The following is a 17,826-nucleotide window of genomic DNA, read 5'->3' on the forward strand; positions in this document are numbered from 1 at the left end:
CTTTTCGAAAAAGATATTTTGAAAAAAATTAAATCAAGACTAACATTTTAAAAGGGCCAAACTTTGAATATTATGCCCATTAAAAATGCTAATATTGATTTAATTTTTTTCAAAATATTTTTTTTCGAAAAGATCGGAAAATTTCACGAATGTTTCATGTATTAACATTGAAAATCGGACCATTAATTGCTGAGATATCGTCATTAGAAAATGGTGGGCTGTTTGGGTGAGACTTAGAAAACTTCAATTTTCGTGTATCTTTTTCATTAAGCCGCTGTATCTCAAAAACCAGAGGTCCAATCTTCAATGTCTCTTAGACAATTTTATAGCAAATTTTCTGAACTTTTCAAAAAAAATATTTTTAGAAATGGTCACTCATGGTCACTATTTTTAAAAATCGAAAAACTGCAAATGTTTCGCTGAAATCAAACTTTCGGTGGCTATATCTTGAAAACGGAGCCCTTTATCAAAAAATCTGTAAAGTACTTTTCGATTGCAAATTCAATTTTGCATAAAAAAATGAGGTCAAAAAAATTTTATGTATGAAATTTCGATTTTTTCCAAAAATCACCAGTTTTTCAAAAAATCATAACTCGGCGGCAGATTTTTTGACCATGTTTCTCTATAGCTCAAAAGTTGCGGATTTTTGTCGTACCATTTTTGTATGAACAGCTGCCAAATTTGTATGGAAATTTATATGGACAAACTAATGATGCAAAATGGCTTCTTTGGTCATAGGGAAGGCCCCCACAAAGTTTGAGCCAAATCAAAAAATACAAATAAAATCCATTTCCGGTTTTGGTAGAGAATTGCTCTACTGGAATGAAAAAACATACAAATAAGATCAAAAATACAAATTTTGCAAAACAAAACTAAAATGACCAAAAAATGGCAAAATGACAATAATAACAAGGATAATCAAAATTTCCAATATTACTAAAAAAACATAATTTTAAATGTGAAGCTATACAAAATAAGTAATAAAAAATGACAAACATGACAAAAATGACAAAAATGACAAAAATGACAAAAATGACAAAAATGACAAAAATGACAAAAATGACAAAAATGACAAAAATGACAAAAATGACAAAAATGACAAAAATGACAAAAATGACAAAAATGACAAAAATGACAAAAATGACAAAAATGACAAAAATTACAAAAATGACAAAAATGACAAAAATTACAAAAATTACAAAAATGACAAAAATTACAAAAATGACAAAAATGACAAAAATGACAAAAATTACAAAAATTACAAAAATTACAAAAATTACAAAAATTACTAAAATTACTAAAATTTAAAAAAATACAAAAATTACAAAAATTACAAAAATTACAAAAATTACAAAAATTACAAAAATTACAAAAATTACAAAAATTACAAAAATTACAAAAATTACAAAAATTACAAAAATTACAAAAATTACAAAAATTACAAAAATTACAAAAATTACAAAAATTACAAAAATTACAAAAATTACAAAAATTACAAAAATTACAAAAATAACAAAAATAACAAAAATAACAAAAATTACAAAAATTACAAAAATTACAAAAATTACAAAAGTTACAAAAATTACAAAAATTACAAAAATTACAAAAATTACAAAAATTAAAAAATTACAAAAATTACAAAAATTACAAAAATTACAAAAATTACAAAAATTACAAAAATTACAAAAATTACAAAAATTACAAAAATTACAAAAATTACAAAAATTACAAAAATTACAAAAATTACAAAAATTACAAAAATTACAAAAATTACAAAAATTACAAAAATTACAAAAATTACAAAAATTACAAAAATTACAAAAATTACAAAAAAAAATTACAAAAATTACAAAAATTACAAAAATTACAAAAATTACAAAAATTACAAAAATTACAAAAATTACAAAAATTACAAAAATTACAAAAATTACAAAAATTACAAAAATTACAAAAAAAATTACAAAAATTACAAAAATTACAAAAATTACAAAAATTACAAAAATTACAAAAATTACAAAAATTACAAAAATTACAAAAATTACAAAAATTACAAAAATTACAAAAATTACAAAAATTACAAAAATTACAAAAATTACAAAAATTACAAAAATTACAAAAATTACAAAAATTACAAAAATTACAAAAATTACAAAAATTACAAAAATTACAAAAATTACAAAAATTACAAAAATTACAAAAATTACAAAAATTACAAAAATTACAAAAATTACAAAAATTACAAAAATTACAAAAATTACAAAAATTACAAAAATTACAAAAATTACAAAAATTACAAAAATTACAAAAATTACAAAAATTACAAAAATTACAAAAATTACAAAAATTACAAAAATTACAAAAATTACAAAAATTACAAAAATTATAAAAATTATAAAAATTATAAAAATTACAAAAATTACAAAAATTACAAAAATTACAAAAATTACAAAAATTACAAAAATTACAAAAATTACAAAAATTACAAAAATTACAAAAATTACAAAAATTACAAAAATTACAAAAATTACAAAAATTACAAAAATTACAAAAATTACAAAAATTACAAAAATTACAAAAATTACAAAAATTACAAAAATTACAAAATTACAAAAATTACAAAAATTACAAAAATTACAAAAATTACAAAAATTACAAAAATTACAAAAATTACAAAAATTACAAAAATTACAAAAATTACAAAAATTACAAAAATTACAAAAATTACAAAAATGACAAAAATGACAAAAATGACAAAAATGACAAAAATGACAAAAATGACAAAAATGACAAAAATGACCAAAATGACAAAAATGACCAAAATGACCGAAATGACCAAAATGACCAAAATGACCAAAATGACCAAAATGACCAAATGACCAAAATGACCAAAATTAACAAAATGATCAAAATGACCAAATGATAAAAACGACAAAAAAATACCAAAATTACCAAAATTACCAAAACGACCTAAATGCCAAAATGACCAAAATGACCAAAATGATCAAAATGACCAAAATGATCAAAATACCCAAAATTACAAAATGGCCTAAATGACCAAAATGACCAAAATGACCAAAATGACCCAAATTACCCAAAGACCTAAATGATCAAAGTGGTTTCAAAACAATGTGAAAATGTTATTAAATTCTACGAAAGTAGTTTCTATTGAATTGCAGAATTTCGGAGTTTTTCTAAAGGTCCGATAAACCAAATTTTCTTTTTTTGCTTTTTGGTTTTTTTTAATAACCCTGACTCAAGGCGGTTTCAAAAACACCCAAAAAGCAAAAACTGGAAATTTGGTTGATTGGACCTTTTCAAAAAATACTCCAGAATTGTTAATGTTACAAAATAATTATAAATTTTTTAAATTTATTTTCACTTTTTTTTAACAATAACTCGAATTGATATTATTCAACTAAAAGTTACTTACCAACAATCCCGTCTCAACATTCGGTGTCAGAATCAACTTTGACCCGTCCATGAGACCATTATCGCGCAGCGATCCGTCGTGAAGTTCCCTGTAAGAAGGAGAAGAAAAAGATGATGAATAAAGAGAATAAGAAAACGATCAAACTTCCTGCGTAATTAGAAAATCAAAGAAAATTTCCATGAAACGTGATAGCACTTCCGAAAAATGCTAATTTGAAGAAGAAAAACAGGCGAGAACAAAGGGAAGTAACAACAGTACAGAAAGCGAAAACATAATTCAAGCCCCCGAAACAACAAGAACAACAACAACAACAAAAGACCCAATTTTCAACCCCGCGGCATTGTTGTGCCGGTTTTCATAGACAAGTCGGAAGAAGAAAAAGATGATGGCGACGCCAAAGCGAACCGGAACGCATTAGCCTCGGCGAAGAGAACCCAGAAATGTTTCCGATCATCACACACACATGCTGAAATCTCACGAAACATAAACAAAGAGGAAACTAAACGGGTAGAATCAAGAAAATTGTAAACAATTGCACATCAAAGTGTTCTGAGTGGGTTGCTTGGCAACCCAGGCCACCGAGCTGTCACTGTGCCATAATGGCGGCGACCATTATGGCAAGTTCGCTGTTTCGCTTTAGAATGGGCTGAAACTTACGGAATTCAAAGCCAATGATTCTTAATTCGAGTGCATTCTTGTTTGAATTCGTTGTTTTTTTTTTTCTGGTGAGACGAAGACGTTTTATTCTGCCGCGTCACGGCTTTTGTTCACAAAAGTGAGACGAAAATAAGAACCAAAGTAAGAAAAGATCATCGTCGACGCGGGGATTATTTACTTTACTGCCATACATAGAAATCGTAAGCGGTTTTTTTGTTGGTTGCACAGTAAAAAAATCAAGTTAAAATTTTGTTTAAATTTACCTCTTTTTATTTGTAACCTACTAAACTTACTCAAATTCTGGTAAAATTACATAAAAAAACAATGTATATTTTTAACAGTTTGTATCAATGCGAAGGTGGCATGAACACTGAGTAAACGAAGGTATTTTTAATCGTAAGGGGATCTCCTCTCCTCTGGTGCTTGTTCAGAGGTTTTGATGTTTATACTCGTTGCGCTCGTCGTACTCACACACTTTAAGCAAAGTTTGTTTCAGAACTGCACAAAGAATTCTGTTGTCGGGCGGATGGGACAATCAACTTTGGGTTTAATTTGGGCCGAATGCGTAACTCTTGAACGGTTCTTTTTTTCTGTTGATTTTTATTTCGGTGAAGACAAAGTTTTTGTGGGATCTTGAACTCAGGAAAAAGGGATTTTTGTTGGTAAATTTACCAATAAATTCTTGTTATTTAAACACTTACTTTTGGTAAATTTAAAATACAAGGTAAACTTAATTAAATAAATAAATTTATTGATAAGTTTGCTAACATCTCAGGCAGACATTTGTTATAGCTCAATTTTCTTTCGATAGAAATTGTCAAAATATCGATTTTTAGTCATATTTTGGGTTTCTAAGTCAAACCCAAAATAAGACTAAAAATTTTGACACATTAGCTCAATTCGGAGGGCAGATTCGGATTCAGCGGCCAAAATTACATGAAAAACATATAAATGATTTTTTTTTAATTTCGTTAGGGTGGTCCCATACACTTTTCCCTTGAATATTAGACATTTTCAAATAAAGATATCTCGAGTTTTAAGAAAAACACACCTGATATTTTTTTTAGAGTTTGTAGTGCTCAATTACCTCTTTCGAATGCAATTTGCATCTTTTGACCTGAAAATGGCTGTTACTTTTGACCCTTAAGTCCAAATTGAATTGTCAAAAAATAAAAATGTTTGATTTTTTAGAGCTCTAAAAGTGCCTCGAATATCACTTTTCTATAAAACTTAACCCTGAATTGCCACGTTAAAAAAACTGATTTTTTAAGGTTTGCTCAGATGCGGCGTGGATTACTAGATAAAATTTTGGTGTCTTCGACAAAGTTGCTTGAATTGGCAAGCCCAACAACTTTCTAGAAGACACAAAAAAAAATCCCAAAAATATTCCTGAAAAGTTAGATTTTCAAAACCATTCTAATAGCGAAAAGTTGTCCCTTTCCATTTGCAACCACTCTTCTTACGACACCAAAGCTCCAAAACTTCACCGTTTTTCGGAAAATCAATTTTCCACTTAATTCTGCCATCTGAACCACTGTGCAATGCAAATATATTTAAATGCTTAGTTACACCCAAAATAAAAAAAAATAAGGCGTAATTACATAATAAAACATTTTCAATTTGCTATCAAATTGAACAATTTGAAGGAGTACAGTTTCAAAAATGAACTTCTCAATTAGTTCTCATAGAGCCACCCTCACACTTTGATCCAAAATTCAACACATTTTCATCGCCTTGAAGTACTTCAAAATTATGTTGTAAAATAGATTATTGCCTTATTAAAAGTCTACTCATTAAAAAAATAGGTCCAATCATAATAATTTTGAGAAATGTATTTGCCACAGTTTTTTTAAAATGATTTTTTTGTCAAAATTAAAATGAGTAGAATCAAAGTTAGTTTTGCAATAAAAAAAAATCAGTTACCATAATTTTTGTGTTGTACAATTTGTTAAAAAAAAACAATTTGTTTAACTTATTTCAAAATGAAGAGTTTTTGAGATCCTTACAATCACGAATTCATTAAAAATCAATTAAATTCAATCAATTAATGTAATCTAATGTTTTGTGCTTTCGCGTAATCGACCGAAAATTATGAATAAGCGAATGCAGACAAAAAAAACTTAATAGAATAGCTACAAAAATAAATAAATAAATAAATAAAAAGAAACAAAAATCAAAAATCAAATCAAATTATTCGCTCTACAGCAGCGATTCTCACAGCTAAAAAAGTAGTAATCCAGCTGCGTGTAAAAGGCCTGGGTGTAAAATAAATATTGCATTATTTTATGCAATTTTATGTGATTTTACACCCTGAAATATGTAGCCCATCAGTATGGGAAACCTACTTGACCGAAATGTCAAGCTCATATATGCGTTTATCCTTACAGCTTTTCATCGGTCTGATGGCCGAGTGGGCTAAAGCGCCAGTCCTTACTGTTGGTGCTGGGCTTGAATCCCGTCGGTTGCAACTTTTTTGTGTGTTTGCAAAAATTGTACATGCAGTGTGTAATATTAAGTGTTTATTTTGACGAAGGTGATGTGCATGCTTTTGCATGCGATTTTACCATCGAATTTTTTGCTGTGTTCTTCTAGGCTGGTACCCCCTGCCATGTAAATCAAGTAGGCCCGGTACCCCCGTTGAGAATCGCTGCTCTACAGCATTGCCTTGGCGTTCTCGATTGCGAGATTCCTACTCGAAACTAGGTGTCCGAAGGCTTGTATGTTGAGGCAATTGCAAACCTCTTTTTACACCTAAGCTTCCATCCACCCCGGGATTCAAACTGACGACCTTTGGATTGTTAGTCCAACTGCCTACCAGCGACTCCACCGAGGCAGGACCCAGGGAGACGACTCCTACACCTGGACTGAGCTAACGACCTAACCTTTAGGTTAATCCGGGGCCAACATTTACTTCCCTTCCGACGAGAGGCGTGATCAGACAAATCTCGTCTCGAAAAATGCCACCGGGACCGTCCGGGATCGAACCCAGGCCGACTGGGTGAGAGGCAATCACGCTTACCCCTACACCAAGGTCCCGGCTAAAAAGAAACATTTTATAGAAAAAAAGGTAAAAAGAAACATTTTATAGAAATGGCAACTAAAGCTATGTGGACTAAGTTAAATTTAAATACTTTTTTCAAAGCTGAATATTTTCTGTTTTTAAAGAAACCAATCACAGAAACTGCTTTACTTCTTCGATGAGTCATAAATATTGATTAGGGTTCGTTCAAAAATTACGTCCATGAATAGGGGGGGGGGGGGTCTGGGGTTTGTGACAGCCCATGTTAAAGGTATAGGAAAAGTGCGTGACAGGGGGGTCTGAAATCCCGAAAATCTCTGGACGTAATATTTGAACAAACCCTTATCATATTTTGCATCATCGGATTAGAAATTAAAAGAAGTTGTCAATGCGTTATGCATTTGATAGATCTGGTAACTCTGTCATAATTGTTTTTGATAAAAGGAAATGTACATTTGAAAGACAATCTGGTAACCTAAAAAAATGTCTAGATATGTTGTTTTTTCCATATGAAGAGCTTTTTAAATGTGAGGGAGACAAACCAGCATTTTGCCAGCATTGACTCAAGATTGAAAATAGACACACGAATTCTGAAATAGTTTTAAAATATTTTTCAGTGGAATAATTCATAAAAGTCTATAAAGTATTAGTAAACTGGGCATTATTTTTTTTTAAATGACAAAATGCAGAATACATTCGCTTCTTTTTTACATAAAAACCTGAATTATTTAACTTGCTTACTTGATTAATCTACAGAAGTAGCTAAATATGAAGCTTTAAAACATGTTTTTGGAAAGGTTTTTTGAAAAAAAAAAATCATACCACTTAAGTCTTCCACACAAAACCAGTTGGAAAAGCTTCCTGTTTTTAATTTTGATTGCACCTAAATGCATGCAAAAATCCTGTAAGAATAGTTTCTAAATATATCCGCTGGGAGTCGAAATTTAAAACGTCAGTTTCGGAACTTTTGAGGTTTCCACCACTAACCCTAGACTTCTGCTATTAGCTATAAGAGAAATGTAATTACGAAAGCTGACTCGGTTCTAAACAGGTCCGAGCTACGAAAAGTACTAATAAATAAGTAAAAAAGAATTCTCCATTTAAACAAGTGTAGTGAATTGTCGTAAGACCAATGTCGTTTGATTGATTGATTGATGCCTTCTTCACCAAATAAATTGCAAAAGCTTCTTGTTTGAATTTGATTGCGCCTGATTGTATGCAAAGGATTATGCATGCATGAAAAGTGAGTGAATGGTTGAGCTGTAGTAAAAATACAAGATCTTGGAAATTATTAATATTAATCGGTTAGTTATTGTGTGCTTAAAGACCTTCCTTTATCATCGCTGATTTGGAGGCATCATCGCTAAACAAAATTATTTTGATTCAGCAAGAACGTTGTTTGGTGCGCGAGTGTTTTTTTTTTGTGTTGAAAATACCATCCCCTAGCTTCGTAATTTGGGGGACTCGAGGTCGGGTGTATGAGTGTTAAGCCCTCCCCATAGCATTGTAGCTCGGACATCGAAAAATCAATAACTTATTAGGATGTTACAAAAATGACTTTTTGGTGGACATTCAGGGGTTTGTTCCGGTATGGGTACTGAGCCGCAAAAATATTTTTTTTTTCGAAAATGAAAATTTTTGAGGCACTTTGGCCACTAAAGCGTTTATTTTCAACATCACTGGCGTGTATGCCAGATCTTTTTTTGACATATTTGAAAAAAAGTCTTTTTACGCGTTAAAGTGCCAGCTCCTTTGTCCTCATATTTGGGATTTGGGCTCGAATACCTACCGGAACCAGCCCCTGGATGCCCGCCAGAAAGTCATTTTTGTTACATCCTAATACCTTATCCTACTGATGTAAAGAAAATAAGCATATCTTTCACGTGATGCTGTGAGTCTGCAAATTCAAGTATTGGACTAACATTCCTACCCTTGTTGAACTGCAGGATCTACTTGGGAGGGCGCCGGTATTGACGAATAAAGTAGAGATCTTCAGGGGTTAACCAGTTGGGTGATTGGCTCCCGCTTATCATGTATGATTCATTGTTTAACTTCAGCTGATCTGTTAATCATAAAGTCGCAACTCATTTGGCAGTCAACCACGCTCATGCTCATGATTGCGCCTAAATGCATGCAAAAAAAGCCATTATGTAAAGCTTTTTAAAGGTAGCTTCAGAATATATTCACTAGAGATCTAAAGTTTAGGTTTTGATTTACGAAATCCGAGCCGGAACTATTACTGGTATTACTTTTAAAGCCCACTACCAAACATGCTAATTTTCAATAAGGACTAATGGAACCCCAAACCGGACCAGTCGGCCATTTCCGAGATATTGGACATTTGCTCAGAAAAAGCCCGTTAATATAAATGTGAATATTGTCGCAATTTTTATATTTTCAAAGTTGAAATTGTTAGGCTTTTCCTAAATTTTATTTTTTAACAGCTTTCTTCCAAAACTCAACCATTTCGTAAAAAGTACAGTTCCTTCTTCCCATAAAAAATATGCAACTTTCACCCCTTTTCGAACTTCGTACTACGCCGTGGACAGGGAAGTAATAAAGCTAGCAGGCAGGGACAGGAACCTGTACCTTAATTATCCGGTTACGGAGGATAATCGCGAACAGCGCAAGGAAGCGAACATCAAAGTGTAAAAGGAGAATGAGAGGAAAGTCTCTGTCTCTTTGTGGAAAGAGTCGTAGTTAAGTGTGCAAAAGGGAGGAAAGGATAAAACGAAGGGAAGGAATACAACGAAACAGGTTACAATGGCGTAATAAAAGGTAAGAGAAAGAATGAAAGACAGAAAATGTTGTAGAAGTTTTTAAAATGAAGGGAAAATATGAAAAACTCAACAAAACCTTAAAATTTTGAATGTGTTTTATTAAAAAAATGTATTTGATGAGATATTAAATGGTGAAATGTAATACATCTCTCCACAATGTAATTTTACACCCCTATAAAACACACAACTTGGCAACCAATACACTCACACAATCACACCACCGTAAAAGCACTAGTTAGCCCTCGTATATTTTTTTATTCCCGTAATTCCGCTTCCAACCGCGACGGGAGAGTCACGTGCAGCAGCAGAGAGCTATCCGGGGCCCCTCAGAACCATCATCACCCGCGGGAACATGTGAATGGTTTCGGATTTTTTATGGCCGTGTTTTGTAGTCTGAACTACGGGAGGGGAGAGAACAGGCCAACTATCGGGTACATGAACGTGAGTTTGACCATAACTATTTGGCTGGTGGATGTTAAGGAATGTGGCGTAGTTGAAAGAAGATTGAGTTTTTTGTTACTTTTCTGTAAGTTTTCATTCGAAAAATTGCGGTTTTTGAAAGTTTTATTGCAAGAAACCTTTTTTGAAAAGTAGACAAGACTTGTAAAGGTTTGCGTCTTGACTATTTCGCAAACACACACAATTTTAGACAATATCATAAGAAACACTTGAAAACTACAAAACACTACAAAACATTTCTGATCAGCAGTATGATAGATTGAACGTCTTTCTAAAACAAAAGTAATATCATAAAAATCAAAATTTCTATAAGCTTCTCTAATACCGACGTAGACATTAGTGAACCAAGGAAGAAAAAAACGTAGTTTAACATTTTCTATAAGTAAATGTTATGATTTTGTAAGTTAGGTGTTTGCAATATGTTGAAATCTCCTTCTATGATGTTCAAAAACAGATAACTGGATTATTTTAGTTTTACTCGGAAGTTAAACTCAGGTGAATTAGAAACCTCAATTTTATCCGATCTTTCAAGTTTCTCTGGTTGGCAATCCATGTTCATGAAGGACAGTAGCTCATCAATTTTAGAAGCTCAACAGAATTTTTCTCTACCTCAGTTACTTTCAGATTTCTGATTACCCAGATAAAGATCCATATTCAGCTTTGTCAAAGGGTGTCATTTGGAACACTTGTGTCAGATTGTTTAATAGATACACTGCATTGCAATATCTCTTGTGTACATAAGGCCTTCCTGTGTCCTGTTGCAAGTTGGCACCCTAGCCATAACAAAAAAAACGATCATCTGGAGAACTTCCAGATCCTCTTGATGCCATGTCTTATGATCTTATGATTACAGAGCTCAGTTTTCAAAATGTTTTCAGTTTATCAAGATAATGAAAACTGGTATCCTTGAATACTTCAAAGCAGTCAAAGTTAGTTTCCATATGTCAGGCTAATCCAAGTTCTACATGTTTTCATTTATTGCTCACGGAAGACTTCATTCTTCTCGAGTACACAATTTGACTAGCCTCTGTCTTTGATTTTTAAGAGTCACTTTTCCAAACTCGCACCTTTACTACACAATCAGCTGAAGAACGTCCGGATCTTATAGATGCCTCTGGCCTTTCACTGCGTTGATGATCAGCTGAAGAACTTCCAGGTCCTTTAGATATGCCTTGTCTTATGATCTTATGATTGCAGAGCTTCAAGAATTTTCTCAGTTTCTTTACTGCTTCTTGAATGTTTCCAAGAAACTAGTTTCCATATGTCTTGCCTTTCCTTCTTTATCACTCCAACAAAGGGGTTCGCGAAAACCACTGACGTTCGCAAAACCTCCATTGTTTTCACAAGAGCCCGTCCGTCTTCTTCCCAGTGTGGTGAGCTCAGCTAGTATGTGGTGTGGTGACGTCGTCGTCGCCACCACCACCACAACACACTCTCGAAAAAAAACCACCACACGAAACAAAATGGCAGCAGCGCAGTAATCGCTGATTTTGGTTATGCGGCCTCAGTAGGCTACGGCGACGACGACGATTGCGGAATAGGAAGACGAGCGCGACGACGACTTCGGTGAGGCTTGAAGGTCTGGCCACCACTTGGCGCGCCGCGCCGGAGCGGGTTATTAAACAACAAAAAATAACTATAATTGCATGATCATCACTCTCTCGCACACACACTCACGCGAAGAGACGGGCCAACATAAACAAAGGAGGGCAAGCACAGGAAATGTTTAAAGTGGTGAGAGGGAGAGTGAGAGAGGTTGGAGGGGAACTCAGAAGGGGTGCCAGATGCGCGTCCAGGTCTCGCCGACTTGGCGAGATTCCGGGAATGTTGGCACCCCTTGCCCGGAGAAATGTGAAGGTGTGTTGGTGACCCGGCTCGCTCGCTCTCTCTCTCTCCCGTGTAATCCCGTATGTGTCTTCGCTGGGATACCAACCTCTCGCGGTGCAGCAAACAGATACGGTCCTTGGAGACTTTCAGCTTTTTCGATATAATTTTCTTCAGGTTTTCGACCGAGTTTTCGCCGTCCACGACGACGGAGAAGCTGCCGCCGGTCGTGGTGGTCACGTTCAGCGTCATCGGGCTAACGACGACGGTGGACGCACTGCCGGAGCTGGAACTGGTTCCGGCCGAGCCACACCCAATCGATGGGCCAGACGGGGTCGACGGGGACGGCCCGCCGTCCCGCGAATCCCCGCTCCCACCTCCACCTCCTTCGCCAGACTTATCCATTGTTCTTCTCGGCACTGCTACGCACACTACGACACTGACACTTTTCGGCACTGCTCGCGCAAACTTCCGCCTTCTTTGTCGAAAAAAGCCCCAAAGCTCGAGCTAATCTTCTTATCACAGACTCGCGCACACACACACCCGCTCGCTTCTTCTGTGTGTCGTACGTCACTCCATCACTCGGAACCGACCTCGTAACTGCATACACACCACGCCTAGCGCGCAGCGCCTACTGTGCGTTTCTTCAAACAATGACACACGAGCCCGCACGCTCACACACTCGCTCCAGGAGAGCTTTTGGCCGCACTGGGTTCACACCCACCCACCAAAGGAGCTTGGTTTTTCCTTCTGGACAACTTCCCCGGGGGAAACCCTTCAAACACCACACTCCGGACTCGTCACGACACGACCATTACATAAGTTACTAGCGGTGCGGTTCCAAGTTACTTCCAAGTCAGAACAGCTCGTGCGGCGAAACCCCTTTTTTCCTCCAAGTAGGCCTTGACGGGAATACCGTCTTCCAGCAGGCACACGAAAGATGGACGGCGGCTATGACACGTGGAGGGTGAGGCTGTCCGCTTCTCACCACACTGAATGTATTATCTACCAATACGCGCACAAACACAGCTAGACGGTGAACACAACGGTTGGGCAAGAGCTATTCCTCCTCCACCTCCGCGCGGCACTTGGCTTGAAACCGACACTGTTGGGTGTTGGTGCTGGAAGTTGTTGCTCCGTCCACTGTCAGCTCCGTCGAAAGACTGAAGGCAGGCGAGATGGGCTCGAGAGCAAGTGGCGAGCCTGTGCTGAAAGGAACTCGCGAGAGAGAGGAGCGGAAACGAGAGAGAGAGTGAGTGGTGAGATGAAACTGGCAAAAGAGAGGAACGGTTGGTGTCTTGGAAGAGTAGGGAGTGTCGAGTTGAGAGAGGGTTTGAAGTGAAGATGTGGTTGAAGTGACATCTGGGAGGGAGCTCTCGTTTTTGTTGACTTCTATTACGGACGTCATTTGATAAGTCAGCTTTCTTTGTGACACCTTTAGTGTTAATTGAGATTCAAGATCTTTTGCCAAGATACTAGGATTATTGCTGAGTATAAAGCTCTCGATCTTGAAAGACAGAAGTCAACAGAACGAGCAATAGGATCTTTCCTAAGAATTGTATATTATCTGTTTCCTCTTTATGTTGTTATTCAGGTTATCCACGACGTTACTACATCCAGTTTTCGCTATAACAGCAAGCTGTTCACTGCCATAATGATCCCTCCCCATTCTCCGGATATCTTTTCCTAGACATTTTTTAACTTTCCACATCGCTTGGGAAGCCAATATAACAAAATAAGTAAAAAGCAGTTTAAAGAATATTTCATGCACTTCTGACGTGTTTTTACTCCTCCTCAGAGGCTTCCAACAGTCCTTAAATATGAAATCGAAGAGTTTGAAGAGTTTCCAATAAACCGAGTTTCGGTCAAGATGTACTTTTCTATATTATTTGGTCTTCATCTTATTGGATGTTTGTTGAGGATTTGTCTTCTTGTGTTTGTTTTTTATCAAAGCAATTTTCAAAAATTGCATCAACATTATCTGAAATTTCAATTTTCTCATCGGAGATGTTTTGTTATGCACAAGAGCATTCGCATTGCGTCCGGATGTTGCGGAGGATTCCTTCAACTCTAGAAAGTTCCTATATCTGAATCTTAGTCGATTTTATAGCAATATTCATTTTAGCAATTCCGTTGTGAAACTTCCCACCCTTTACTGAAATTTTCAGCAATGTTTTGAGTGCTGAAAAGTTTTACTTTTACAATCTAAAAACTTCTTGTAGGCGGCGTCATACAGCGCTTCCGATTTATACGGAATGTCCATAGGACAGTCAGAGTCTCTTCCGGACTCACTTATCCTTCTTATGATCTTGGAAAAAATTAACATGACTTAACGGTGGTTGGAAAACATATGACAGAACAATTTGTTTTCAGAAATCACAGGCTACTGAGTCGGGAAACAAGTGATGGCCATATTGAACATACTTCAATACATTTATTTTTGCTTCAAATTTTTTTTTTTCAGAATTGTAAAAAAGTTTGTAAAAAATCGTCTGTTTGCACCTTGTTAAATAAATTACTTTTTTTAGGCCGTTGCAGATATTTTTTGAAGTTTATGTCCCTCGGCTCTGACAAAAATCCATCCAAAAATATATTTTTTTTCGTAGATGGCGCAGTATAGTTATTCTAAATTATCTTAAACTTTGGGAAGTCGCGTGTTTTGGCTTTGTTGTGAATGCGGTTGGGAGGAGGGACAGGCGGGACGCAGGAATAGTAACAAGAACTATGCAAGTTTACTTAATCACGTATATTATTAATAAAAGTGCTAGAACTAGATTCCACGATGTTTTTCTTCCTGCTGTTGATGGTGGAGTGACGGATGTTGTTGTTGGTTGCGCGGCAGCTCAGCTGTCAGCGCGCACGACCAGGGTGGTGCAGAACAGGTGGCGCCAATCCTGGCGCACAGTGTTGCCAAGATATGACAGGCTTCTATTACAAGTTTTCTGAAAAAAAGTTCTACAAAGTACAATGAAGTCCTTCTGGTGGTTAATTATATCTTTGAAGATGCGTTCAACTGGGTATTTAGCAGAGACACCAACCTGAATATTGATTTTGTTTAGCATGTGCATAAACCAGACAGCAACCGACACTTTCATTCTTTTGTACCCGAAGGACGAAAACTTTTTATATAATTTAGACCAGCCTACTGGCGTTTAACAGGAGTCCACAATTTTTAAATAAAATTTGTATCAGCCTAAGCAAAAACTAAAACATCGCGACGATTTTTGTTCACCTTGATTGATTTCTAGCGACGCACACTAACCAAAACGTCAATTTTCTTTCCAGGTTTGCCTCGGTCTCCCGTGCTCAATTGATCACTAAATTTAAGTCAGCTTTCAGCAAAATCTTTTTTAAAGTGTCTGTTAACTACCATCAACACTTAAAACATCGAACGTAATCGCAGCATGCCAAAATTAGATGCCACCAAACAAAAGAATTTTGGAGAGTGAGAGAGCGGGCACCAGGGTTGCTAGGTGAAATGCGTATATTTGGCATGAAAACATATAGAAAACAGGACAGAATGGGAACACTGATGGCAACAAAATTCATATGACAAAAGATTGAAAGACATAAGGTCGAATGGACAAAAGGTCGAATGCCAAAAGGTCGAATGGACAAATGGTTGAATGGACAAAAGGTCGAAAGTGGACAAAAGGTCGAATGGACAAAATGTCGACAGGACAAAAAGTCGAATTTAAAAAATATATATGTAACAAACCAAAACTTTTGATTTGAGCCTAAATACACAAATATTGATAAGCAGCTATGGAAAGGTGATTTGAACGTCTTTCTTTAATTTCACTTCTATTTTCTTAAAAAAATAGAGGTCTTCTGAATAAAACTTGCCCCGGATTGTTGGAAATTTTTTGAAAGGGGGGGTTATCTTTAAAAATATAAATAAATACGATCGTTTTTTATATAGCTATGTTTTAGAAGTCAGATTTTTCTTAGGATCTATTGAGACCATGCTTTCAGATTGATAAAGGATAGAAAACTTGCTATAAAAATTAAAAAGCAAGACTTTTTTGAAATTTTAGCTTGAAAGAAAGTAAAAGTCTCTAAAATGTTCCAACAATTTTTAATAAATAAAATTAAAACTTGCAAAATATTTAAAAAATAACAGGTTGTTTTAAAAAATAAAATAAAAACTTAAAAAATAATTTATCAGTCGAACTTTTTTTTTGGAAAAACTGCTCATGTATTAAAGAATGGAAAAACTCAAAAAAACAAAAATATGTTGACAATCAAGAATAAGTTGTTTTAAAAAATAAAAATAAACTTTCAAAATATTTCAAAAGTCGAACTTTTTTGTCAAAGAACTGCTCATGTTTGAATGAATGGAAAAATTCACAAATATATTGTGACAATCAAGGATTTTTTAAATAATAATATACGTTTCAAATATTTTAGAAGACGAACTTTTTTTCAAAGAACTGCTCATGTTTGAAAGAATGGAAAAACTAACAAAAATATAGCGACAAAAAAGAAAAGGTTGTTTAAAAAAAACCAAAGACTTGAAAAATATTTTAGAAGTCGAACTTATTTGGGAAGAACTGCTCTTGTTTGAAAGAATGGAAATGTTCTCAAAAAATGGTTTGGAAGTTATTCTGTTTATTTTTAAAAAAGATCATCACTAAAAGGGTGGATAAACCAAAGATTAACTAACAGAAAAAATCAGACTTTTTGTTAGAAATTTTTTTTTTCAAGAATTATTCAAAAGTTTATAATTATAATTATTTGTTGAATTTTTTCACATTCGACCTTTTATCCTTTCGACGTTTTGTCCATTCGACCTTTTGTCCACTTTCGCCCTTTTGTCCATTCGACCTTATGTCATTCGACGGCTAGAACGTAGAATTATGTTTTTTTTGTTATCAAATATGTTTGATCCCCGACAAACCTACCAAGCATTTCCCCTAGGTTTCATTTATATTTTTTTGAATTAGCTCAAACTTTGTGGTGTCCTTCCCTATCACCAAAGAAGCCATTTTGTGTTATTGGTTCAGCCATACAAGGCTCCATACAATTCTGGCAGCTGTCCATACAAAAATAGTACCGTAATCTGGGGTGAATCGGGACTACAGTCTGAATAGGGACAGCAGTTTTTAGAGCACTTAAAGCTTTTAAATTTGGAAATGGATGTACACATTTTGTTGGCCTGAGTCTGTTCTAACCAAACTTCAATGTCTCTTAGGCAATTTTATTGGAAATTTTTTTAAAACAAATTCATGAATTTATAGTTAAAAAAAAACCTGGTAATTTTGTGTTAACATTAAACTTTAGGTGGCTATATCTTGAAAACAGTTCACATTATCAAATAATCTTTGAAGTACCTACTTTTCGATTGCAAATTTGTTTTTACAATAACAAAAAAATCGACTAAAAAAAGGAAAATTAAAAAAAAATCTCGGCGGCAAAAAAACCAGCTAGATGTCACCTGACAAAAAAGGCTAGAAAGAAAAGTACCATTTTTGTTTAAGCCAAATAAAAAAAAATGCTCGAAATCGGTCGCTTTTGTAGATAATCTCTCTACTGATGCATTCTTCACAATTTGCTATCTGTATACTTTTTTTTTCATTCGACGAAATCTTCATCCGGTGAAATGACCGTCTCAAAACGTCCTATTCGGCAAAACGACTTTATGCGAAATGTCTCGC

General features: G+C 34.6%; 1 protein-coding gene across 1 annotated transcript in view; it reads right to left on the reverse strand.

The window, feature by feature from the left end:
• The window catches only part of LOC120421425 (midnolin homolog), a 33,628-nt gene extending 20,294 nt beyond the window's left edge, over positions 1-13,334 (reverse strand). Inside the window, exons 1-2 of the mRNA XM_039584637.2 lie at positions 12,279-13,334; positions 3,431-3,518 (exon numbers count right to left, since the gene is read on the reverse strand). Coding sequence (XP_039440571.1) covers positions 3,431-3,518; positions 12,279-12,574 — 384 coding nt within the window. The 5' untranslated portion in view covers positions 12,575-13,334. The remainder of the gene's footprint in view (positions 1-3,430; positions 3,519-12,278) is intronic.
• Between the last annotated feature and the right edge of the window lie 4,492 nt (positions 13,335-17,826).

Source organism: Culex pipiens, chromosome 1, assembly GCF_016801865.2.
Source record: "Culex pipiens pallens isolate TS chromosome 1, TS_CPP_V2, whole genome shotgun sequence".
Lineage (NCBI taxonomy): Eukaryota > Metazoa > Arthropoda > Insecta > Diptera > Culicidae > Culex > Culex pipiens.